The sequence below is a fragment of the Plectropomus leopardus genome, chromosome 4 (genome assembly GCF_026936395.1).
Source record: "Plectropomus leopardus strain MGB_pleo_1.0 chromosome 4, ASM2693639v1, whole genome shotgun sequence".
NCBI classification, from domain to species: domain Eukaryota; kingdom Metazoa; phylum Chordata; class Actinopteri; order Perciformes; family Serranidae; genus Plectropomus; species Plectropomus leopardus.
Window position 1 is genome coordinate 9,183,054 of NC_142179.1, and position 24,598 is coordinate 9,207,651.

General features: G+C 37.9%; 3 protein-coding genes across 4 annotated transcripts; 1 reads left to right on the forward strand and 2 right to left on the reverse strand.

Annotated features, from left to right (window-relative positions):
- Positions 1 to 29: 29 nt before the first annotated feature.
- On the forward strand, positions 30 to 6,865 carry LOC121944052 (ras-related protein Rab-27B-like). Its single transcript, XM_088076506.1, has 6 exons — positions 30 to 344; positions 1,105 to 1,277; positions 1,383 to 1,468; positions 2,892 to 2,995; positions 3,163 to 3,286; positions 5,631 to 6,865. The coding sequence occupies exons 2-6, from the start codon at positions 1,125 to 1,127 to the stop codon at positions 5,818 to 5,820; spliced, it is 657 nt and encodes a 218-aa protein (XP_087932632.1). The 5' UTR covers positions 30 to 344; positions 1,105 to 1,124; the 3' UTR covers positions 5,821 to 6,865.
- Positions 6,509 to 17,248, reverse strand: LOC121943918 (alpha-N-acetylneuraminate alpha-2,8-sialyltransferase ST8SIA3-like). Its single transcript, XM_042487527.2, has 4 exons — positions 16,699 to 17,248; positions 13,979 to 14,101; positions 12,819 to 13,376; positions 6,509 to 10,705 (listed from the first exon to the last, which is right to left on the reverse strand). Exons 1-4 carry the CDS (start codon positions 16,854 to 16,856, stop codon positions 10,423 to 10,425), a joined length of 1,122 nt encoding a protein of 373 aa, XP_042343461.2. The 5' UTR covers positions 16,857 to 17,248; the 3' UTR covers positions 6,509 to 10,422.
- A 553-nt stretch (positions 17,249 to 17,801) lies between these two features.
- Positions 17,802 to 24,565, reverse strand: LOC121944341 (cyclin-G2-like). Of its 2 annotated transcripts, XM_042488099.2 has the most exons (8): positions 24,412 to 24,565; positions 22,918 to 23,041; positions 21,394 to 21,531; positions 20,983 to 21,233; positions 20,762 to 20,840; positions 20,570 to 20,668; positions 19,445 to 19,647; positions 17,802 to 18,666 (listed from the first exon to the last, which is right to left on the reverse strand). In XM_042488099.2, exons 2-8 carry the CDS (start codon positions 23,038 to 23,040, stop codon positions 18,555 to 18,557), a joined length of 1,005 nt encoding a protein of 334 aa, XP_042344033.1. In that variant the 5' UTR covers position 23,041; positions 24,412 to 24,565; the 3' UTR covers positions 17,802 to 18,554. The 2 variants fall into 2 exon arrangements, with proteins under 2 accessions (XP_042344033.1, XP_042344031.1); XM_042488097.2 differs by lacking the exon at positions 24,412 to 24,565 and having other exon boundaries at positions 22,918 to 23,073.
- Positions 24,566 to 24,598: the final 33 nt, after the last annotated feature.

A 24,598-nucleotide genomic window follows, 5' to 3' on the forward strand; every position in this document is an offset into this window, starting at 1 on the left:
ATTGTTTTCACATTGTTTAGAGAAGCAGGATTATTCCTCTAAGCTTCTAGAAGTGGGGCCTCGCTCCCTGGTTGGACGATTTCCACTGAAATCCCTAGAGGCTCACATTATTTGTCCGTATCCAGCCTATTTTTTTCTCCCCTCATGAGAAATACCAGAAAACACAAGGTCTGTGAGCACAGACCTGCTTGGTTCTTGCTGGTGTGAAACTCCTCCCTGGATCACATGTGAGAAGGGGGGAAAGGTTCAGGATGTGTCATCGCATCTTTATAGTGACTATTTTATTCAATCAAACGAGCTAAGCGACATCTGAATGGGCGTTGGCACTTCCTGCAGATAGACTGGTAAGGTATTTTACTTTTTTTTTGGTCATTTTAAGGAAGCTATGAAACTGTTTCTGTCGATGGGAATTAGAGGAAATCACCCAAATACAGTTTGATATTGTTTTGTCAGATAAGAGACTGCTGCTTATTAGAGGCTTGATCACTCAGCTGATTGCAAAGAATACCGTTAGTCGTGTACTTAGAGCAAATTTCATGTGAGTATCCCGTGTCTTATCACTGCTATGGTGCTGGACTGACCATGAAAAGGTCCTGAATGTACTCATACAGTTTAAAATTTTCAACATACTGAGGAAAAAAAACTTTATTCTTCAGCTTGTTTGTGCCAAATGATGTCTGACATAACCAAATCTGATTTTCCACGCTGCCTTTAACTGAAGCATTGCAGTGACTTTGGTGGCGTCATACAGCGTTGAACTGTCCTTTAAAGAAATAAGAGGAGTTTTGTCCGTCAAACAGGCTGTGTTTTTCTCTCTGTGAAGTGTGAGAAAACTCAGGCGAGACATTTGACTGCTCATGTGGAAGCCAGCTCCAGTCATGTGCTAGTCCTTCTCTGATCAGAGCCTAATGAGCGGGGAGTTATGACGTCCTGCTAAGCCTGTGTGATGTTCCTGCACCCTCAGACTAAAAACTGCAGCCTAGCTGGAACTGTTCCACTTTTCTTTTCCAGTTTACTCACCCTGTAAGCTTTTCTTTAAACTCTTATGGTTTCTGATCCTTAAAACCAGCGCAGCATTGTACTGTGAGTTGAACTCTGTGGCAGGTTGAGCACTCAGCTGCACAATGGCTGACTGGGACTATGACTATCTGATCAAGCTGCTGGCACTCGGGGACTCGGGGGTGGGAAAGACCACCTTCCTCTACAGGTACACCGACAACAAGTTCAACCGCAAGTTCACAACCACAGTGGGCATCGACTTCAGGGAAAAGAGAGTGGTGAGTGATGCCTGGTGCCTTTTGGAGAGGGGGCTTCTTGCACTTAAAATGTATGCTGCTCACATCAGAAGTAGATGGATGATCATGCTTTGTGTTTTTGTTCAGATGTACACAGGGAAAGGTGCTGATGGCATGACTGACAGGAACTTCAAAATCCACCTTCAACTTTGGGACACAGCAGGACAGGAGAGGTAAATCCAACCCAGATTTTTACTGTATATTTTATATATATATGACTCCTGTTTTTACTCACTATTACCAACAAATTCACACCTGGCAACACTGAGAATGAAAGGGATGTTATCAAGTAACCTACTAACCACATTGACACATTATCCTAAAATAATACCACCATAAGAATTTCAAAATGCCATAATCACAAAAGCAAGACAAAGAGTCTGCAGCTATTCTTTTAGCTCTGTGAGGCTGGACTTTAATAGGAATGTCATTAATTTTGGTGGTATTGGTCATAAACTAAATATAGACCAAATGAAAAATTCAATCTGATGAGGATACAAGAGGAAAAGTAAATGGGTAATTTCTGTATTTTCCAACCTGGAACGTATTTGCCCATGTTTTTGTGTTTAAGTGACATGTGGGAACAACAATTTTTACAATATTAAACAGTCAAGTATTGAGCGATGGCATGTTCACATCATCAAATTATGTCCTCTAAAAGTACTTGTTTTTGCCACCTACAGGCTCAGATAGTTATTTGTGTCTGACAACACTATGCCAGGGATACCGACAGAGGGAAACCTTTTTTAAAGAGTAAGATCTATTTTTTTAACCAGAAAAAGCCCCAAAATCATCATGGCCAAACCCACCAGACTTCATTAAAATAATCAGCCAATTTTAGTGTGTATAGAGTCAGCATATTTTCACATCTAACTTGGTGAATTCAGGGTTTATTTCAACCAGACCAGAGCTGGTGATTGTTATAACTTAGATAAACAAACCAAGGAACTGTTGTGAGTGTAATTTTGTTTCTGGTGACTTGTAATGAAATATGTTTTATGATGAAAATATTGCTGTTTAATTAAATTGAGTCTGGTGGATCTTACCATTTAACAAAAAGGTCTATCTCTATGGATCCTTTTCATAATGCATAGAAAAACAATCTGCAGTGGCAAAAACAAGCACTTTTAGTGGACATACATTGATGGTGACAAATGTCCTGAGTGGTTGCATTGCAGTCTGTAGCAGTCTGCTTCATACTGGACCAATTGATAAAACTGTTGTTCCTATTATTCACTTAGACACACAGAAATTAAAAATATTGTCCAAGTTAAAAAATACAGAAGGTACCCTCCAATAGATAACCAAAGTTTAGTTTATCCTGGGGGAAATGTGAATATTTGAACCAAATTTCATGGCAATCTATCCAACAGTTGCTGAAACATTTTACCCAAAGCCACAAATCTCAACCATACTAGGGTGCGAAAAGAAAAGTCAAGGGGTTGCCAAAGTCAGTTGGGTTCACCCTCTGGGAACCATGAATGTCTGTAAAAAAATGTTTTGCCAGTCTCTGCAACCGATGCTGAGATATTTCATTCTGGTCCAAATTGTGGACCATTTTGGCAGCTTTATACAGTACAACAAATCTGTTTTCAGGTTTCGCAGCCTCACAACGGCTTTCTTCAGAGACGCCATGGGCTTCCTGCTGATGTTCGACTTGACTAATCAGCAAAGTTTCCTCAACGTCAGGAACTGGATGAGTATGTGTCATCTCAGCAGCAGCACTGCTCTGCTTCAGATCAATACTCTTTTGTTTTGCTCTCTTGTTGCCACTAATAATGAAAGTTAAGAGAGGTTAGAAACTTTTCTCATGCATTTCATTATTTTTATAACATTGATTTAAATGACTTCCTCTGTGTTGGTTCAGGTCAGCTCCAGGCCAACGCGTACTGTGATAGTCCAGACATCGTGCTGGTTGGTACCAAAGCAGACCTGCGGGATGCGAGGGATGTTCACGCAAGACAGGCCAGAGATCTGGCAGACAGATACGGGTGAGGCTTTGGCATAAAGTGCTATTGTTTGTTACAACACAGCATGTTAAAGGCAGTGTGTGTGAGGCTGTGTGAAGTAAAGTGGAGATGAATATCAGTCAAGTTTCTCCTGACGGAGGATACTACAGCTTCTTCATTTCCTGCCATCAAATTCTGTATGACTTTTTTCACTTTTTTTTTGAAAAGGTACATCCACACTCATTATGTAGCAGTTTGAGTTACTCATGAAAAATTTGGTTTCTCAACTGAATCAAAATTGAAAATAGTCCAGTTTCAAAGATTGGATCAGTATTGTTTACAAATGCTGTTACCTATATAGTGATTTATACCTTTAACAGTTTCAGACATTTTAATAATTCCAATTTTGATGGAGTTTAATGTCTTATAATGATATATTGCAAAAGCTATTGCCGTGGCTTGGGTACTCTCTCTTGCATTGTGTGATTAAGCGGGCACAGACCTTCTCTCTTTGGCTTCATTAGCCGTTTATTCACGGGCAGCACTTTAACGACACAATGCTTTATGAACAAAAAAATAAATGTACCTGATGACACAGAATTGCATTAGATCTCAGCATCCTCTGTCATCATAAAAGCTCCCATTAACGCTAAAATACAGAAAGAAATCATTCAGCTAACAGTTGGTTACCATGGTTACATCGAAGCTTTCCTCTGAGGCTAACGTTACATCTAAGCTAGCAAAGTCACAGCGTGGTGAAACAACAAAACACCCGACATCAACGTTGTTACATGAAAAACATTTATATTTTACAGCAACAAAACAATATGTTTTAAGCAGTTACAGAGAGCTCATTAGACAGACGACTTAACATGGGGACCGCATACAGCAGACTGGCAACAATAATTGGGGTGCACCGCCCAAGTTTGCAGGGGCTGAGCTGAGGGGCCACACCCTAACAGTCTGCAGGGGCCCGACTACGGGCGCACATTGATACTTTCACACCAGTCCCAGTGGAAAAATAAAATGGTATTGAAATAAAATAATTCAAATTATATAATTACTGATAATGCCAACCATAGGCAAGTAATGGCAAGTGGGTTCATTCACGCTGCTAAGCTATTAAATTTCAGGATCAGAATCAGAAATACTTTATTGATTCCCGGGGGGAAATTGTGGTTCGTTACAGTCGCTCTGATGCCAGCATAGAGAATTGTGCAAGTAGAAATAAGTACCAGCACAAGTATATAAAAATAGAAATGTAAAGCACAATATGTACAAATTCAAATATTTTAAAAGATAAAATATGTATAATAATATGCTGAGAATGCATGTGTGTAAAATTATAACTGTAAGAAATACAGTAAAAGACAATTAGCACTAGTGTGTGAAAGTGTGTAAAATGGGGAAATTTGTAAAATAATGTGTACATGCTAACATGTATGATTATGTGTGTTTCTGGCATTTTTTTGGACCAAATGAGTAATCCATTAATTAGTCAAAATCAAATCATGTTTATTTATGATATATCAAAAAAGTCAAAATAATCATCAGTTGCAGCCTTTTGTGTGTATGTGAGATCACAGTTTTCAGTCTTATGCTTATGTTGTTTAGATATTATATTTACATATGTGTATATATGCATGTATGTGTATATATGCATGTATGTGTGTATGTATATATATATATATATATATATATATACTCACAATATATTCTGTTAACCACCTCTATGTCGGGCTTGGTCATTTTCCACTGTTTCAATGTTGATTCACATTGTGTTAGTAACGTGTTGTCGTGATTTTTGAGACTTTTTTTCTTCTGAAATGTTAAACAATTTACTGTAAACATTTTCAGATGTGTTACTTTGTAATTTTACTCGAGAAAGTCATAGTCTGATTGATGATGATTGAAGAGTTCACATTTTAATCATCAAGCTGATATACAGTAGGTTTGCTAAGATGCTTCCCTCACCAGTCCAGCACAGGATGGTGCTAGTGAGCCGTTTTCAGCCCTCAACTGATCACCTCCCTCCACCTTCCTTTTTGACTCAGCACAGCAGTTTCCAAACTGTGGGTCAGGGTCCTACCAAGGGGTCAAAAGATAAATGTTGTGGGTCAGAGATTAAGCGAATAAGTAAAAGACTTAATATGTTGCTGTTTTCTTTTTCTCCAAGCCTAAAACTGAATTGTTGCACCTCTTTGGGCTACAAATAAAAAAAAACTTTTTGAGTGAACTACGCAGGACTAATATTCATTTGCAAACTGTGATGAGGTTTACAAGTATGTTCTGCTCTTTTAAGGGTCCAAAAGAAACATCAATTTATCAGAAACACAAACAATATGGTCATTAAATATAACTAAACTCCTCTCTCTGTCCTCGCCAGCATCCCCTACTTTGAGACGAGCGCAGTGACGGGCGTCGATGTGGACCAGGCGGTGGTCACCCTGCTGGAACTGGTGATGAAGAGGATGGAGCGGAGCACTCATTTAGGCCAGAGCGCTGAACTCAACGGCAGCCCCGTCTCCAGCAGTGAGGTGGAGGAGGCTCCCGTCAGGAGGCGGTGTGCCTGTTGATTTAACTAGCAGCCACTCTGCTCATGTTTCCTCCCAATAACACCATGTTTTTAAAATCCTGCGCCAAAAGATGATGTTGGCAATGTACGTTTCTGCAAACCATTTGTAGTTTTTATACATATCATATCAGTGCTTACAAAGTGACGTTTATGTGCTGACTTTGTCATCGGGAGGCCAGTCTGCGGGCTATTGTTCCAGACCAAAACCAAACAAAAAATTTTTTATAAAGACATTGCACTGTTTCTTGCAGCTTTTCTTGCTTGCATAGTGCTACATAAAATGATTGTTTTTACAGGAACACTGCTATATTTCTTGCTGGGATAGTGCCACCAAAACTGAAACTTAAAGTTTTAACTTACCTGCTACATAATAAAGTACAATGTATTGTGTTCATGGTTTGCAAAAATGAACAATACCAACATTTTTTCTGCAGTTGGGCTGGTTTTCTGGAGTGCCTGCTGGGTGATATTAATACAGTGTGAATTCCTCTCTTATTCATATGCTGTCTGTTATGATATTTATTCACACCCTGTGCATTTTACCAAGTGAGAAAGAGGAGATGGGGGAGTACAAGACTTTAAAACTGTATATAGTAAGTAAATATACAGTAGGTAATGATATAAAAAAAATGGGATGTTTTAAAGACACCAAGTGGTTGTGATTCAGCAAAAAACAGTCAATCATCGTCTTCAATGGTTCATATCAGAGAAAAATACTGTTTTTATTTGACACATTGAGGCATTGATGGAAGGAGTATGCAGGCACATAACGTATATTTATCATGGAGTATAATCAAAAAACATTTAAGACATGGTTACATTTCTTATATGGATGATCGTTTTGTTAGAACAACCAAGATAGCAAAGTCACTTAACATGATTTATGACTTTTATACGACATGTACATAAGCAGCCAAGCTTTTCTATGCATTATGGAACAAAGTTGCCATGCAGATTGAACACAAGTACAAGAATGTTAAAGGGCTGTTGGAACGAATCCTATACAGTGCTGTGTTTGGAATAAAAGACATTTTATGTTTAGGTAATGTATATGCCACTGTCTGGTCATTTAAATGTAATGCATGAAAAGCTGTACTGTTATTCTGATCAGAATCACAATCGTCACATACTTTGTTAGCATCATTATTGTTTATACACATTCTACATATTGATTTTGATTAAAAGGGTAACATTGATATTTTTTAGCCTGGATCCTATTTTCCCATGTTTTTGTTGCAAAATGAAAAATGGGAACAACAATTTTAGGAATTTATCACTTAAGTAAATTATATACCACTAATGTATGTCCACTACAAGTGTTTGATTTTGCCACTGACAGTTTATTCTAAGTATCTGAAAACATTATGGAAAGAATCCCTACAAATACAGACCTAAGATCCTTTTATTTAACCAGAAACAGCCCCAAAATCGCCATAACCAAACTCACCAGACTCCATTTAAATAAACAGGGATGCGTCTATAGAGCCAGCATATTTCCACATCTACCTGGGTGAATTAAGGGTTTGTTTCAACCAAACCAGAGTTGGTGATTGTTGGTACAGCGGCGAGCTGAAGCAAGAAGGCTTTCGTAAGTTTTATTTTGTTTCTGTCGACTTTGAATGAAGTGTGTTTTACGATGATAAAATTGCTATTTAGTCTGATTGGTTTGGTGATATTTATTTCGAGGTTGTTTCTGATATCTTACTCTTTAACAAAAAGGCATTTCCATATTGTTGTCAAATACATAAAATAACAAGCCGAGCTTGTCAGAGGATAAAACAAGCACTTTTAGTGGATGTAAATGGATGGTGCACATATGCAGGCTAACTACAGGTATCAGACACTTTAATGCTTTTTGTAAGACCTTTTCAAAATAAGATTTGACCAAATTTAAGACTGATTTTTGGACAAATCAATTTTTTTAAAGCACTGAAAGTGAGATAAGTGTTGTGTGTAATATATAAATGATCCTGGGTAGCGGCAGGTTTTACTTAGAAATATTGTTATTAGAGTGAGTTAGGTTACTCTACATTTTTGCCAAGTATAAAATAAAAAGACAGTTTTGGGTTTGGTAGTAGTTTAAAGTTTAAAGTTTAAAGATTTGTAACAGAAATGTGGACTTTCACACAAAAGAGCTTGACTCATTTTGACAAAAATAAATTAAAAGATGGATAAATTAATTGGATAAAATGTCTGTGGCAGTTAAGAATAAAAAAAATTCCAGTTTAAGACAATTTAATCATTCTGTTCATAAAATTAAATTTAAGACATTTTAGGTCTTTTTAATGACCTGCAGACACCCTAAAATGCAGCATGTGTTTACATGTCAGCCTGTTTAGCAGCTGCCAATTTCAAAAACTGTTGTTCCCATTAGTCACTTAGACATAATACAATTGAAAAAATGGGACCTAGATGGAAAAATAAATCAAAATAAGTTACCCTTTAAAAGAAAATCTTAAAAAAAAAGTCCTGCATTCATGTCAGTGGATTTTTCAAACAAACTGATCTACACATGAACATTCATGGAGTCACAAGTAAATTCCACCACACTGGCTGAAACCAAAAGCAAAACAAAACTTTTAAATGATTTTTCTGCCACAAAAGTGATATTCAACATCAATTTCAACACCAAAAAAGAGATACTCAATTTCTTATGCAATAAAACTTAGTTAGTTAAGTCATGTAGCTTCTAAAAACAATCTGTATCAAGCTAAGATTTCTACTCTGAACACATGGTCTTTGGTGTACCAACAAAACATTCCTAATGGAGGGACGACAGAAATTATCCTTAAATGTACACATCTATGACATCAATTAAATGGCATAAAATTCAGCTGAATTCAAACGTTTCCATCAGATATGTGTTGTCATGGTGGTGACTGCACTGTGATTTGGAGACGGGACACAAAAAAATGTTCATCTTGCCTAAAGGAGACGAGACAAAAAACGTTTTGTGTTGGACTCTGTGGCGATAAAATGCCTACCACGCCAAATCTGAATGAGCACAAAAGCACATACCACTATCCAGTATGTGTGAATGGCTGCATTGCTTTGTGTATTAAACCTCAGCCTAAGCCAGAGTTTGCAACAAGGAGCACATGTTGCAGAGTCATGAGGCGAGTCATGTGGCCAGCTCTCAACCCACCATATCCCCCAGTCTGCGTCAGTCTGGCAAGACACGGTGCACTGTTTTTAAGAACCCAAGATTATCTACAGTTACAAAAAATAAAGCTTGTTCACTTTTTAAGTTGATCTGTAGAGGTTTGGTCCCATGTGGAATATATTAGGTTCTTTTTTTCAAGCCTTCAAACGTCTCTCATACAAAGACACTGGTGATATTCTTAAGGAAAACACCATCAGGAGTACAAACAATAGCAAAAAACTAAATTTTTACCCTCAAAACAATCTTCAAAAAGGTTGTATAAAACTAGCCTAAAAGATTTGTTAGTGCCTCACATGCAATGTCATTTAAATGGATCATGCTCTTTCTACGAGATGCATAGAACATTCATTCATTTCTCTATTTTATGTCAAAAATATCGGAATTGATATGGTTACATGACGACTAAATAACTTCCCCCTAGTCAAAAGCTCTATAATAAATAGTGTTTTTTCTTCTTAAGTATGCGTTTTATCATTGAAATTGTGGTAAACCTCAGAATTAGCTCTTGGTATTGAAGAAACTGTCCAAAATGTTGTATTTCCTGATGTTTTTCGCCACGCTAGCGCCACGATTTAAGGTCATAAGATAGTCTGGTACCCTCTGGTTTTATTAGTTGAGATGTCTCTTTGTTCATCATCAGTTTTGATTTCTGGAGCCGGTTCATTCAGAACCTAATGTAGGCTGACACCACTTTCTAAAATTCAGCACTTTAGTGCCAACACACTATAATCTGTCCGTGAATTTATGGCTTATTGTTGGAATGTCAATTATTATTCCAAAAATTTGAAGAATCTCAACAAAATTTGAAGTGGACAGTCACACTGTCTACAGAGGATAAAAGACACACAAGTACAGTCTTGTAAACAAATACCGTCTTCCAGAGCAGTGCAGATTGTCTGACACCTCACGGGGGAAAAAAAGGCCTGAAAACAGGAACTGCACCTCTCTTGAGGCATTGAATCTGATTACAAAAAACACTGATCTAACTCCTTCCCTGAGATTAGGCAGTGATTTCAGTGTACAGAATCAGTATACTGTTGCAAAAGGCGATTAATCAATCAGCACTGTGTTCAGCAGAACTGGAAGATTTGACTACTTGTGTTGAAATCCCTCTGCGGACTCCAGTTAGCTGTTCGAGCTGTTTAGCCACGGCCAGCAGCCATGCAAAGGAGAGTAATGGAAGCAACTGAGCAGCGTAAAAAGTCCTACCAGTGTAGTGCTGAAGACGACAATATACCAAATAAATGAGTAACAACGCTGTGAAAAGTCTGTGACATCTTCATGTGGAATTACAGCGTGATGTGAGTGTGTGTTTGTCGAATGAGGGTGTCGTAAATTGACTTAACACTTATCATGCAGTGTGGATCACAACAGAAGTTTGAGCTGAGCGGATGTTTCCGTGTCTCTGGAGTCACCTCTTAAAATCCGTCCATCGAGTTTCTAAGAGCAGTGCGTCAGGCTGAGTTTGATCACGCCCTCCCTGTGCAGCTTGTAGAGCAGCTTGAACTCGCTGGGCAGCTGGTGGGTCTCCTGCCACTTGGTGGTGAATTTGGTCCCTTTCTTGTCGTAGTAGTGGTAAGGCAGATCCTTGCCCGTGTTGGGGTCCCAGCCGAAGGGCCAGAAGCCGTAGAGGTGGATCTCGTCGCACATGGCGGAAGCCAGCGTGTACATGAGGATCCCAGTGCTGAGACGTTTGGGGGAGAGGTTTTTAGTCTTCCAGTATCTGTGAGAGAGAAAAGACGAGTCAGCAGGGGGTAATGTAACAAAATGATAATACTATGTTACAGTACTTAAGTATTTTTTGGGAGTTCTTTGCTTGAGTTTTCATATTTCTATCAACTCTTACTTTTACTCCACTATATTTTCTAAATAAAATGTATACTTTGACTCCAGTATATTTCCTTTATGCATTTATTTACTTTCTCTATAATGGGGAAGGAAGTGAGAAAGGGAAGAGGGGAAGGACGGATGAATGAAGGAATGGGAGGGAAGGAAAAACTGGATTTATTTATTGTTTATAAAATCCTTCAAGTTGTAAAAAAAAAAAAAAAAAAAGACTTTATTTTTCTTCAAGTGTATTATAGGCTCATTTTTTAAGTTGGCATATGTTGTGAATAAATAAACTTCCTAATTCTTAAAATTCTGACCACTTGCTTTTTCAATGATAGTTTTTACTTTACATTTACTCTCTATTCTTAAGTACATTTAATATGAAATTACTTTTGATACTAAAGTACAGTAAATATCAGATACTTTAAGACTTTTACTCAAGTTATATTCTAATAGGTATTTTTGAGTTCTGCCAAAGTTATTTTCTGGAAAGATATCTGTACTTTTACAGAGTATGGCTTTCAGGTAATTCATCCATCACTGCGAGTCAGTCATCCATAATCAGGAATTAAATTCAAATACCTCTCAGAGCAGAATACTAGCATTAATCCTTTATCATCCTAGCTCACCATAATCTCACTTCCCCTATGGCTGTATGCAGAAGTGAAATGTAATTACAGGTCCAGTGTGTAGGATTTAAGGGGATATACCAGCAGAAATGGAAAATAATATAATAGATGTCACAGTCTGCTCTGCCTCTCTCCTGCTGCTGTGGGATTTTGTCCATTTACTCCACCCGGCCACTCCCCCTCATCAGCCTCATCAGCTCCACCTGGTGCTCCCATCTCCAGTCAAGCCAGTTTTTAAGCAGCTTCACTCCATTCACTGTTTTCTTGGTTTTGACACGGCTCACCTCTGAACACCTCTCCTCGTCTCTGCCCCGGTAAACCTAACAGCCTTCTGAGTGCTCCACGTTCACAATTTCCCCACCTGAACTTTGAACTATCACCTGAGAACGTGAGCTCATCCCAGTCTCTCTATGAACTCTGCTCCACCCCAGAACTGATAACTTACCTGCAACCTGATTGTACTCACCTTTGTTCCATTCAACCTGCCAAAAGATTAAATAAAGGTCATTACCAGCTACAGTACTCACCTGTTCTGTTGTGCTGCAATTGGCTCCTACCATACCTCGCTACAATAATAGGTATATTTTCTTTTATGAAAAATCACCTGTAAATGAGAATTGTCATATTTTTGATACCACAGAATTAGCTTTTTATATCTACATATGTAGCAGGTTCTCGTCCGTGGAGTCCACTATGCTGAACTGTCATGTTTCTAAAATAAAAGATAATGGACAGTCACTAACTCTAGGTAGGACCATGTGCATTTTGCGACGGCCACTTCAGTTCAGCCTCCCTGCAATGAGCATTGGAAAAACACTTTTTTTTAACGTGAGGATGCTTTATTTAGTATTTTTACCTGTTTAAGTCACCAGGTCTTCGGCAGATAATTCAGCTCCTGGCAAAAACCTCCTGAACACTGTTGGAAGCAATTCTACCTGAGAAGTTTCAGCTGGTGGCAAGCTGGAGTCCTCACAGCTGGCTCAATTTCCACTACATCTCACACATTGCTGTTTCAAGTAGCCATTTACTCAAGTACTGCATTAAAGTGCAAATCTGAGGTACTTCTACCACACTTTAGAATTTCCATTTTATGCATCTTATTTTATTCCATTTTATTTAAAGACAATTTTTAATTAAGAACATAATAAATTTACCTTGTACCTTGTACCTGCCCTGTACCTTAGTTAGTATACGTGAAATAAAGATCTAAAACCAAAACCAATCTTGTTGGCCTTGGCCTGAAGATGTAAGTGGGTTAAATTCACCGTGTGTGTTCGTTTTAAAAGTTGAATGTTAACACCCATGTTACAGAATCACCACTTTCCAGTAAACTTCTTATCACATGACAAAATGTGAACCACCGATCTCCAGACTTACTTGTTGACATCGTGCATGATGTTTCCCGGCCAGGCCAGTTCGACCTTCAGCTGTCCCTTGTGCTCCACAAAGAAGTCCACCAGGGTCCTGGTTACTGTGGCTGAGGTATGAAGGAAGAAGGCCGGGATCCACAGGATGGCTCCCTCCAGTTTCTTCAGGTTGAGGAAGAAGTTATTCCTGTCTTGGATGGTCAGCAGGTTATTGTAGTACCTCTCCAGGATGCTGGGGTTGAAGGTGGTCAGGTTGGTCTTCTTGCCTACGTCCTTGGAGTAGACCTCCGTGGGGGCAAAGTTGCAGCGGAAGACAAAGTCGGCCTGGTCGATCTCTGGGCCGCATTGGCTTCCTGTCAAGATGCCGCTGTTGCCCACCACGGCGCACATGCTGTAATGCTTGTTGTGGATGGGAGAGGTGTCGGGAAGCAGGGATTTTAAGTTGTTGCTGATGGAGAAGACGTACTTGTGGCTGGAGTAATCAAAGTGCATCAGCTGGCCAACACGCACGCTGTTCTTTGTGAGGGAGAAGTTGGTGGGAATGTCTATGTAGCTGAAGATATCTTTCCTGAAAAGAGAAACAAAAACACTCTGACAGGCAGCACTTAAAGAAATACTAGATCTTTTATTCAAGTAAATGTAGGAATTGGGCACCATTGTTATAGAAGATGTTTATTGTGGATTAATCTGCTAATTCTCCATTAACCGATTGCTTGGTTTGAAAAAGTACTGAAAATAGTTACCCAAAGTAACACCTTTTTTTGTCCAATAAATTGCACAAACATCAAGATTATTGACAAACTGTAGCCTAGTTATTAATATCAACGCTAGGGTAGGCAGTTCAATGCTGGTGTCTCTGGGCAAAATATCCATAATAACCTTTAAGCATATTGTAATTCTAGTGGTGTGAGCAAAGACTAAACTTCTGTACCTCCTCATAAGTCTGTTCTCGTGCACGTCTCTTCGGTGGATCCCTGATTTAATGATGGTGGACCCTGCAGAGAAAGTTGCTGCTCCAGCTTTGACAATAACTGCCTACACTGCAAAGTAACCCAAATAAAAGTAATCCCCAAAAAAGGAGTCTGAAAAAGCCCTTATCCCTTAGGACAACAGCTATCCAAAAGGAGGGAGAAATCTATAAGTATAAAATAGCTGATTAAAAACTCTCACCTCTGCTGATAAAATGCCGTCTTGTTGAACTTCCATTTGGACGGTTTTCCTTGGAGCTCCTCGTTCAGGGCATTTGTTAAGGGGATGAAGGACGGGTCCAGGAAGTTCATGGCAAACTGAGACCTGTAAATAACAATCATAACAAAAATATGAGACAACACTGTGAAAAACTTCATTATTTGCTTTTGTTTGTCTTGTCTTAAAGGGGATTCAATGTATTTAAACAAGACATCCACACAAATCTGTCCTGGTTCTGAGAGTGAGTTTTTCATGAAGTTTCCAAGAAGCATTGATGTTTGGCATGTTCACATACTCTGGAGATCATCAAATTAGGATTCTTTGTGTTTTAAAAAATAGTTACATTAAATACTTTTTAACCTTTCAAATGCAACAGCTGTTTAACTCTGGAACACAGTTTTAGAGTAAACCTGAACCCATTTTAATAATCTGAACCAATTAATTCAACTCTAATTCATTAGTCTGACATTTTGGTTGCCAGGCTGTCTGAAATTCTTCTGACTGTCCAGACCATTTGGACCTCTTATAACATCCGGAAAGGAGCTGCACTGGATTTGCTCCAAAATCCATTTATTGACTATTTACTGACATTTACAACAGCAGATTAGATGGATTAAAAACTCTTTGTTTATGGGTGATGAATTACCAACATTTATAGCTGCAGTATAGAAAGAATTAACATTGGCCAATTCATAAACTATTTATCAAAATTAATAAAGCCAAAATCTACAACTCAGCCAACCTTTGCTTCAGAGAGTGAAGCCCATTATTTATTCTAATACATTTGTAGGTGGGGAATTCATGTTCACAAGGTTATATAGACGTTAGGGTATAGTTTTGTCTATAAATGCATAATATTATATAAGCTGACAGTGGTGGAAGAATTATTCTTATCTTTCACTTAAGTTTAAGTGTAAATACCACAGTAAAAATACACCATTTCAAAAAATAATGCATTTAAAATGTTACGTAGGCTAATAAATGTAAATACATATCATTAGCTAACGTTAGCCAGAATACATAAAATATCTAAAATATAACAACCTATAATACAGAATGGTTCCTTTGATATTTTTATATTATTAAAGAATAAATTATTCTGTTTCTATCACTAATTAATAATGTAAGAGTATTTTAATGGTATAGTTTGTCATTGTGGAGCAAATTTTAGATGCTTTGTAACGTTAGCTAGGCTACTAGATTAGCAGGCTAGCACTGCGTCATATGTTTTTTCAAAAGCTCAGTGTGTATAATTAGACAGAAATTGTGTATAATATTCATAACTATATTTTCATCAGTTTATAATCACCTGAAACGTTGTGTTGTTGTGTTTTCGTTACCGTGGAATGAGCCGTTTAGATTTATGAATTTAGCGGCTGGGAGAGGGAGAAGGTCCAGAGTCCGCCATGTTTTTTCTACAGTAACCCAGAATGGACAAACCTAAGTGGCTCTAGGCGGTTCGCTTTTTCTATGTCTTCGTGTCGGCCACCGTAGTTCAAACCGTCCTCAAAATCTGCAACCTCACCACTAGATACCATTACATCCTACACATGAGATTACTTCATCCCCTGTTTAAAAAGGGTTTTTTTGCATATACATTTTAAGTACTGTCTGCTTGTTTTGATCTTGTTGTTTTTTAAAATTTCAGTATTAATCATAATATTACTAAACTTTTTATAGCATATTTCAAACACAGGTTTACAGAGTGCTTTACAGACATTAAAACAAAAGTGAAATTAAGATTAGAATTAATGCAATGCAGCTAAAATTGGAAACAAGAAAAGAGACAATGAATACAAAAGACAAAAAATATTTCCTTTATGTTCAATTTTAGTCTGTCACTTGTGCTTGTTTAAAAAAATATGTGGAATCTAAGATGTCTGATTTTGTACAGTTTTTTTCAATAAAGTTGAATGTTTAACAAATCAAGCTAGAATGTCAAATAAATTACTGTAAGAACGTGATTTTAAAAAATAGAATTAATAATAATAATAATAATATATTTTTAAAATATTGTTTATTTTTTAACATATATATAATTATAACATTTCTAAATATAGTTTTCTGGAATCTTTTTATGTGCAATTGCAGTGACTTTTATTGCCATTTCATTTCATTTTCCCTATTTTACAAAAGGAAACAAACCAGTTTTCAGGTTTGAATGCGAAACGCATCCAAAGAAAACTGATGTCATCCAGTACAGTAGGCGTAAATGTACTCATACTGCCTAGCTATTTTCAACTACTGTAAGCAAACAATATATTTTATATGTGTAAAATATTAATATTTAAACTAACTATAACTGGCAGATTACCCTGAAATGTAGGGAGGAAGTACTTCAAAACTGTACATAACTGCAGTACTTGAGTAAATGTACTTTTGAACCACACACAAAAAAGGGACGTGATGTTGCTGATAAATGATGCAAACGTTTACAGTACAAGTACTTCTCTGTACTATAAGTCACGTCATGCATCGTCCCAGGCAGCAACATCAGCACCTCGGACAGCTCACTGTTTGGCTGACAGGAAGCATTTGGCCCAAATTGAGGGAAAGGGGCTCGCGCATCACATCCAGGTTGAATCGCGCGCACACACACACGCGCGCGCGCGCACGCACACACACACACACACAAGGCCTGACTCCTCTCTGTTTACATTTATAATAACCTGCATCACATATTAATTACAATTATCACTCACCGAAATCCCGCGTGGAACATAATCCTCGGGCCCCCCATGTAATATTTAGAGGAGGAGAAGAGGCTGTCTTTTCTCAGGGACACATAGCTGATGAGCGACAGGATGAGCACAGCGACGCACAGAATAACCAAACCCAGGGCCTTGGCGATGCGGACCATCTTGGGAGTGTTTTCATTCCCTGTATGAAGCTGCAGCGAGGCGTTGGCCTATGTTGTCATCGCCGGATCTGCACACTGCCAGTCTGCAAGACACAGACAAACTGGCGCTCATGGGCTCATATAATGGTGTAAAATGGACGGCTGCTGGTGGTAGTCGGCTGCATGTTGAAGATGCGTCGGCTCGGTTTGCTCTCATTCCCCCAAACTGCCTCTGCCCCTTCTTCTTCTTCTTCTTCTTCTTCTTCTTCTTCTACTGCTGTTTCACGCGCCGCTGCGACTCCTCTCCAGGCTGCCGGTTTAATCATGGAGATGGAGCAGAGATGCGTGTCAACACATCCAGCCAGCTAAAAGACAAGCCCCGTCCTCCTCCTCCACCAGCAGCAGCAGCATCGCCACCTCCCTCCCCCACCCCCTCACACACACTCGCACACACACACACGCACGCACACGCACACACACACAATGAACCAGGCTTCTCCGCAGCTCTCAGCATAAAGTAATGAATTGAATGAAACAAGAGAGATAGGGAGGGGAAAGATCAGAGCAGTCAAATCCTCTGATTTTCGCCTTTCTCTGAGCATTACTTGAGTATATTTGAGGTATTTGTACTTTACTTACTTTATACTTCCACTACATGTCAGGGGTAAATATTGCACATTAATTACAATACTGCAGATGTGGTTTGTGGTTTGTGTTTGTCACACAAAATTTGAAATTTCATAAAGTCAGATAATGTTAAAGTTGTTAAGTTTACGACTCTTTAACACACAAATGGAATAAGTCAGTGTTTCAGGTTGGTCACGATGGGTAAACGTGCAGTATCGATGATACTACCTCTCTTTTCCTCTGCTTATTGCCGATCAGACAATATTCAGTTTAAATACGAGTGTGAACACTAAAAGAACTGAAAAAAGTGGCAGATTTAAACAGAAAAAAACATCTAAATGATAGAAATCACTTCTTTTTTTATTTGGAGGGATTTTCTGACCCTTCCAACATATTCCACATTATATCCAAACACAGCACACATTATGTAGCATTCACAACACAATACATTTTTTTCCTCCTTTTTTTTTACAAGTTATATACATTTTTTTTTAAAGATTTTCTTTACAGTAAGCTTATTTTGGTAAACGTCCATTCATAATCACATATTTCCATGTATCCATGCATAATACAGTCGGATATTTCCACACTACAAGGTCCTATAAGTCACATTAGGATTGTGAACATATACTGTATACTGTATCTATGGAAATGGTCTTGAGTATAAAAACAGGTTTTAAAAAAAGATTGAGGATGTGCTAGTGTTAGCTGGTATTCAACAGTAAGAGTACCTCATGACCGACATACACAAGTTCTCCGTTGTGCTTCACTGCTTTTCCTGGAATGTCCCGAGCTCGGACAAAAACGAACACACACAGAACATCTTGGAAAAAGACATTCAGATGCATTACTATTGAGCTGCCAAGATACTGCAATTTTACATTTGCATTTATACGATATGTTTTTTTAACATTAAAGTAACAGACAGTAAACTGAATTAACACAGGCACTTAATGACAGAAACCGGACTCCTGTCGTACCGACGCTGGCATGACAAAGTGAAAGTTTGCTCTGAAACATGGCGACCACCTTAAATCAGAAACAGCTCAGAGATAAAATACACATCTGTCGCTACCGTACAATAAGGACTTGTTACTTTTTGCGGTTGAGAAAGGTGGAGGGAAAGAAGGACCCTTCGCCGTCACTTCCTGGCGAGCCGAATGGGCTGTCTTCTCCACAGCTCATGTCCTCACAGGAGTCCTCACTACGAGATGAGAGGAGGAGATTAATACTCAGAGGAGCTTCAGAGGAGAGCTCAAACAACGAGCAAATCAATGAGCGAACAGATGGAAAACGTTGTGTCAGGGTTCCTTCAGCTTAAGGAAAATTTAATTTAAAACTTTTTAAGACTTCTTTTAATGCTGCTCAAGTTTAATTTAAGACTTCTTTTACAAAAAACAAAAACTGGAAGGAAAAAAACAAAACAAACAAAATTTAAAAAACAAAACTTGAACAATGAATCAACACTTTTTACATAGAGTTAAGAGTAATTTTGCCCTTACATTTACTGTAACATAAAACATTACATTTTTGGTCCAGTGAAAAAGTTCAATCTAGTTAGATTTGGGAAAGACCTCGCATTTATTGGTGAGTTTTATTAGTCATTTTGTGTTTCTCACTCTGTATGTGGGATTCCACAGCTTTAATTCCCTCTATGAAGAGCTCAAGAAGAGGGATTCGGTAAAAAGACAAAAGCGATATTAACTAAGGTACTAATAAGGTCAGAGTGATTCACTAAATTGTTGCAAATTGAGGCTGAGGTTGGCGAGACTGTTACCATTCATGGTTCTCGTTCAACTCTAAAATGGAACCAGTTTAGTGAATTACTTTTAGGAAGGTGTGACCTTTCTCAGTCATGAATTTGAGGACTTAAAAATTAGTCTGTTGGCATTCAGGAATGCCTTTTTTGTAAATATCTCACCATCACAGCATAGTTTGAAATAAACGTGAGGGAAGTTTAAAAAAAAACTTGGATTATTAACCTCTCACTCTCGTCCCAGCTCCCCTCAGGAATAGTTGGCAGGTCGGGCACACTGAAGTGATTGGCCTGAAGATTCTGCGCTGTTCTCCTGGAAACGATCCAAACGAGCTTTTTGTTATCTGGTTTGTTACATTCGCTCGAGCGGTATTCAGTCATGCATTTGGCCACAAGTTCCTTCCAGTGGAGGAGCTCGCTGTCACTGATCTGTGAATAAAGACAAACAGGAAACATCTGAGAGGCTGCAGACAAAAATAAAATTTGCTGTCATCAACACGTGTTTTTCCACATACGTGCCATAACTGCACGTGATCAGGCACTGACACCGTCGTGCCACATTGCACAATTGAAGCACGAGTCAAGAGATGCAAGAAATTATGGAACTGAAAAAGTACGCAAACACAACCTCAGCATGATAGCCACATTAGGGACATAAATGCTGCTCAATACATCTTAAAACACAGCGTGGTGCTAAAATAGTAACACTAAAGATACATTTTAGAATCTCACCAGTCCAGAGAATCATAAAAGTCTTGATGATTATCTATTGACAACATAAATTTAACATCACCATGAGGAGCCATATGGAAGTATTATATTAGAGCTGCTACAATAACTCGATTAGTCACTAAATATAACATTTATTTGCTACAATTTGATAATATAGTAATAGATTTTTTTTTGCAGTGCATCCACCTTTCGTAGTGTCTGGTGTGATTTATAGTGTGTGTAATATGCATCTGTTGTTTGGTTACATGTTGTTTTATATTTTTGCATTTATGTATTTTTATTTTTATGTGTGTTTATTTGATCAGTTTACCTACTGGAAAGGCAAAACAAATTTAGAATTTTATTTAAAAACAGAGAAATCTTATTCTTAAATTTACAGTTTAAGTAGGTTTGTAAGCATAATTGGGACAAAAAAATACAAAATTGTCAAGATTTTTTTCTTTTTTTAATTATTATTTTATCATAATCTTCTAGGACAGCAAACTGCATGTCCAAGAAAATAAGACATTTGAGGACTAACAACTCGTGATGGTTGTTTTCACTATATGTAGACACTTAATGGAGCAAAAATATTGACAAATTGAGAAAATAGTTGGTTGCTGCTGGCCTACTATTATACCTTTAGGTGTCTTTGGAATTGCTGTACAATCTTCAACAAGGTGATGGACTGGAGGCCTTCAAACTCCTGAGCAATGAGGGACAGCGCCAGCACTGATGGCTGTAAAGGAGGGGAAAAAACATATTAATAAACCCCACAAGTCAAAGTGAATGCTGCTATGCTGTGAAATTGTCACCTGAGAGCAATGCTTACTTTCGCTTTAGAGAAAACAAGCCGGCATAAGCAGGCTTTTAGCTGGGCTTCCAGTCTCCCAATGCTTGGGATCTCCTCCCTTAAAATATAGAGGGAATCCTAATGTGATCCGCCAGTACAAAGCTCATGAAGCAGAATCTGTTTGACCAACTCCATGCAAACTGAAGCAACGCATCAGAACTAACAAGAGTGAGCGACAAAAAGAGAAATGAAATGTTTACCTTGCAGCAGACAGGGAAGTGAAGGCGGAGTAGTAGAGGTGTAGAAAGGTTAAGGCTGTCACTGCTTCGGGCTGCACGCTGAGCTTCTCTGAGATGATCTTCTCCATACGGCAGAGGTCTGACACAGTGAACTTGCTTTGGCTGATGCGAATGAGTTCATGGGTGGGTGAGACATTGTTCTCTTCCTCGACCATTTTGGCTGCGATGTGAAGACAGCCGACTCCGATACAGGGCAAGTGTTTGGGCTGCACCTGACGCAGGGACACAACAGTGTGAAGTCTGAGTCAACACCCCATGATTCAAGGTCAAACAGGGTCATTGTGGTGGTTCTGCTTTCTTCATACTGGTGATGGAACGTGATATCAAACTTGAAACAACATATGACACTTGGATGCTTTGCTAAATTCCTACCTTCATAATGGTGAGGAATCTATCAAGCAGACTGACGGCTTGAACAAACGTCTGAGTGCTGTAGCCAAAGAAACTGGTCAGGCCCCACAGTTCCTCCACTCTGGTGTCTCTGCATTTCGCAGACACTCCACTGTGATTCTGAAAACAACAATAATAAACTGTATTTTCAGAGCACTTTTATCACAAGGGATGCAGTTTTAAAGTGCTTCACACAAAAAGTGCAACACAAAAGCAAAAAAACAACAAGATTATACAATGAAAAGACAGTCTGTGTTTAACAAAATACAAAACTTAAGGTCAAAAGTACAGGGACCACTCAGAATAGTAACAAGTAATAACAACAAGAATTACACAGATTAAAAGCCAGACTAAATAAATAGGTTTTCAGCTGTTGTTTGACCGAGGCTGTTTCTCTAGCTTCTGGAAGGGTGGTCCATAATTTTGGAGCATACTTAACAAAAGCTGTGCTGCCTCTTTTCTTGTGCATATAAGATTTATAAGAAGATTTGAGAGCTCTTGAAGGATTACAGAACGACAGAGAGTCTGCAGTGTAGGCTGCTCCCAAACCATTAAGAGCTTTAACCCTGTGTGTATTTTTGGATATAACTTTTTCTCAAATAATTTTAAATATTATATTTATATTATAATTAGAGTTTCCAGGAAATTTTCCCTGTTTCTTTTGCATATTTTTTAAAATAATTCTCCCCTCTTTTTTAAAACTATTTTTAAGCAATTGATTTTCTTGTCACCTTTTACTAATTTCTTGAAATTTGTGGTATTCCTTGCCAAGTTAGTCATTGCCTATTTACCCATGTTTTCTACAATAATCCAACCAGTTTGCTCAGTTTTCAAAGGGTCAGTTACTTGTGAAGGGTGTCTAAATGCAACACAAAAAACTGATGACAATCCAGATTTCAATGGGTTAAAAACAAATAAAGAACCTTTAAATCCATTCTAAAACATACTAGCAGCGAGTGGAGTGTAGCTAATATGTAGGTTATATGCTGCCACTTTCTTGTTGTGGTTATAACTGTAATGTCAAAGTTTTTCAATTGACCGTTTCAGAAGGGGAAAAAAGACAAAAAAAAAGATGGATATGTTTCTCAGCATCTTTATAGGATAAGAACTACCGTAACTTAACAATGTTTCTTAAGTGGAAAAAAAAGCTTTTTTGATCACTTTCTTTATGTGTGAAATAAAACTTATATCTGAATCCAGAATAGTGCCAAGGCAGTCACTTATGATTTAATGTCAGGAGCCAGATGCACGAGCTTGCAATACATTAGATCTATTTTTAGCCTTGGGACCAACTAAGAGTATCTCAGTTTTATTTTCATTCAGTTTCAAAAAGTCAATGCTCATCCAATTTTCAAATGCTGCCATTTCAGTGGTCAAGGAGCAAAGGGCATTGTCATCATAAACCACTGTATGTTAGATAGACATTGCTCGGAATAGAAGATAGTTTTAGGAGGCACATAAGCGTGCACAGACAGCCAAAAATATGAAAGTGGGTCAGTGGGTTACCTCCGTGGAAGCCAACTCCATCAGCTTCAGGCCGGCCTCTCTGGGAAGAAAGTTGTGCTCTTTTGCACAACATGACTTCAACTCTTTCAGGAGCAAGCTGTCAATAGCTTGAAGATCCCTCATCCTGGAAAACAACATAATTCAGTGGTTCTGCATTGTGATGCAAAAGAAAATCCACAACAACTGTTCCCCTTTTTAGAGCGAGGACAGGAGGGCTTATAAATGTTGTCTCCTAAACCACACCTACTGGGTGTCCGGTATCACTGGAGGGTCTCTCCACGGCCCAAAGCTACAAATTCCTGATCGTATTTGATTATGCTCAGTGGAGGAATGTAACTAAGTACATGTACTTATGTACAAATTTTCAGTACTTCTACTTTTATTTACAGGCCTCTTTTCATGCGACTCTATAGTTTTACCCTACTACATTTCAGAGGGAATTATTGTACTTCTTGCTGCACTACTTTATCTAAACACTTAATATGGTTACTTTACAATTTAAGATTTTTTGCATAAAAACATTACAGGAGTTTACAAAATATGATGATTAGTTATATAGTAAGTTACCAATTATTCAAGTACAGCTGCAAAGCTTAGTTGATTAATCAATCAGTCATCACAGGAAATAAATTACCATAGGTATTTTTATTTTATTTTATTTTATTTTATTAAATTTCAGTTGAGGCAGGGGGGTATTCATTATTTTCTTTAATAATTTTGAGATTTTCGGTAATGTTTTTTCTCTTTTTTTTTCCCTATTTTTTATTTTGTTGTTTTTTCTTTTGTAATATGTTAGAGTTTATTTGTGTTTTTAAAAACATAACTTTGAGGGATTTGGGGTGTTTTTCAATTTTTCTTTTCATAATAATTTTGAAATTGTTTTTTCTTTCTTAAATAATTCTGATTTTTTTAATTCATAAATAATTCTGAATTGTTTTTTTAATTCTATTTTATTGTATTTTTTTCCAACAATCTCAAGATTTTGGCGTGCTTTATTTGTTTGTATGATATTTTTCTGCATTGGGTACTTTTACTTTTAATACTTCAAATATATGTTCCTGTTGATACTTCAGGACTTTACTTGAAAAAAAGTATTAGCACAGGGCGGTATTAGTACTTTTACTTAGGTTAAGGATCTGAATACTTCGTCTACCACTGACTATAAAACAGTTGCTACAATAGTATAAGATGTACTCAAGCACAAACAATAAAACCTCAATCAAAGCTGACATACTTTGGGCTAAATGTAAATGTCTGCTGAAGAAACCGGGTCACCCAGTTAGTCTTGACGGGGTTAGTGTTACACATTTCAGATGAAGTTGAATTAATGGATATAGACTGTTTACTATATTCGCCTCTTGAAATACTTTCTTCGGGCAAAAAAGCAATATCCACAAATGCCAGAAAATGTAAGGGGTCACAAACCCAAATATCGATCAAATATTAGCTAACCTAGCTAGCCTGCTAGCGCAAATCAACAAACCGTCGTCTTACCTTGCCCAGGAGCCGCCGACGTGCAGGATAATGACAGCGCTGCAACTTAATTACACCTCTCAGATCTTCATGTTTCCATTTTGATTATCGATGATGGGCGGAAAATGTTAAAAACAAAATCCTCGGTCCCTGCAGAAAAGAGAGGGTCCGCCCTGAATAAACAAACAACCGTTGACCTGATAGAAAA

Coding starts and splice junctions, on each gene's coding strand:
- LOC121944341 (XM_042488097.2), bottom strand. CDS start 23,055: ATGTTGTTTTCCAGGATGAGGGATCTTCAAGCTATTGACAGCTTGCTC. Junction 20,841..20,982: donor ACTTCCCTGTCTGCTGCAAG/GTAAACATTTCA, acceptor CTATATTTTAAG/GGAGGAGATCCCAAGCATTG. Junction 18,667..19,444: donor AGCTGGGACGAGAGTGAGAG/GTTAATAATCCA, acceptor CTCATCTCGTAG/TGAGGACTCCTGTGAGGACA.
- LOC121944052 (XM_088076506.1), top strand. CDS start 1,125: ATGGCTGACTGGGACTATGACTATCTGATCAAGCTGCTGGCACTCGGG. Junction 1,469..2,891: donor GACACAGCAGGACAGGAGAG/GTAAATCCAACC, acceptor ATCTGTTTTCAG/GTTTCGCAGCCTCACAACGG. Junction 2,996..3,162: donor CAACGTCAGGAACTGGATGA/GTATGTGTCATC, acceptor GTGTTGGTTCAG/GTCAGCTCCAGGCCAACGCG.
- LOC121943918 (XM_042487527.2), bottom strand. CDS start 16,856: ATGGTCCGCATCGCCAAGGCCCTGGGTTTGGTTATTCTGTGCGTCGCT. Junction 14,102..16,698: donor ATGTTCCACGCGGGATTTCG/GTGAGTGATAAT, acceptor TGTTATTTACAG/GTCTCAGTTTGCCATGAACT. Junction 13,377..13,978: donor ACGGCATTTTATCAGCAGAG/GTGAGAGTTTTT, acceptor TTCTCTTTTCAG/GAAAGATATCTTCAGCTACA.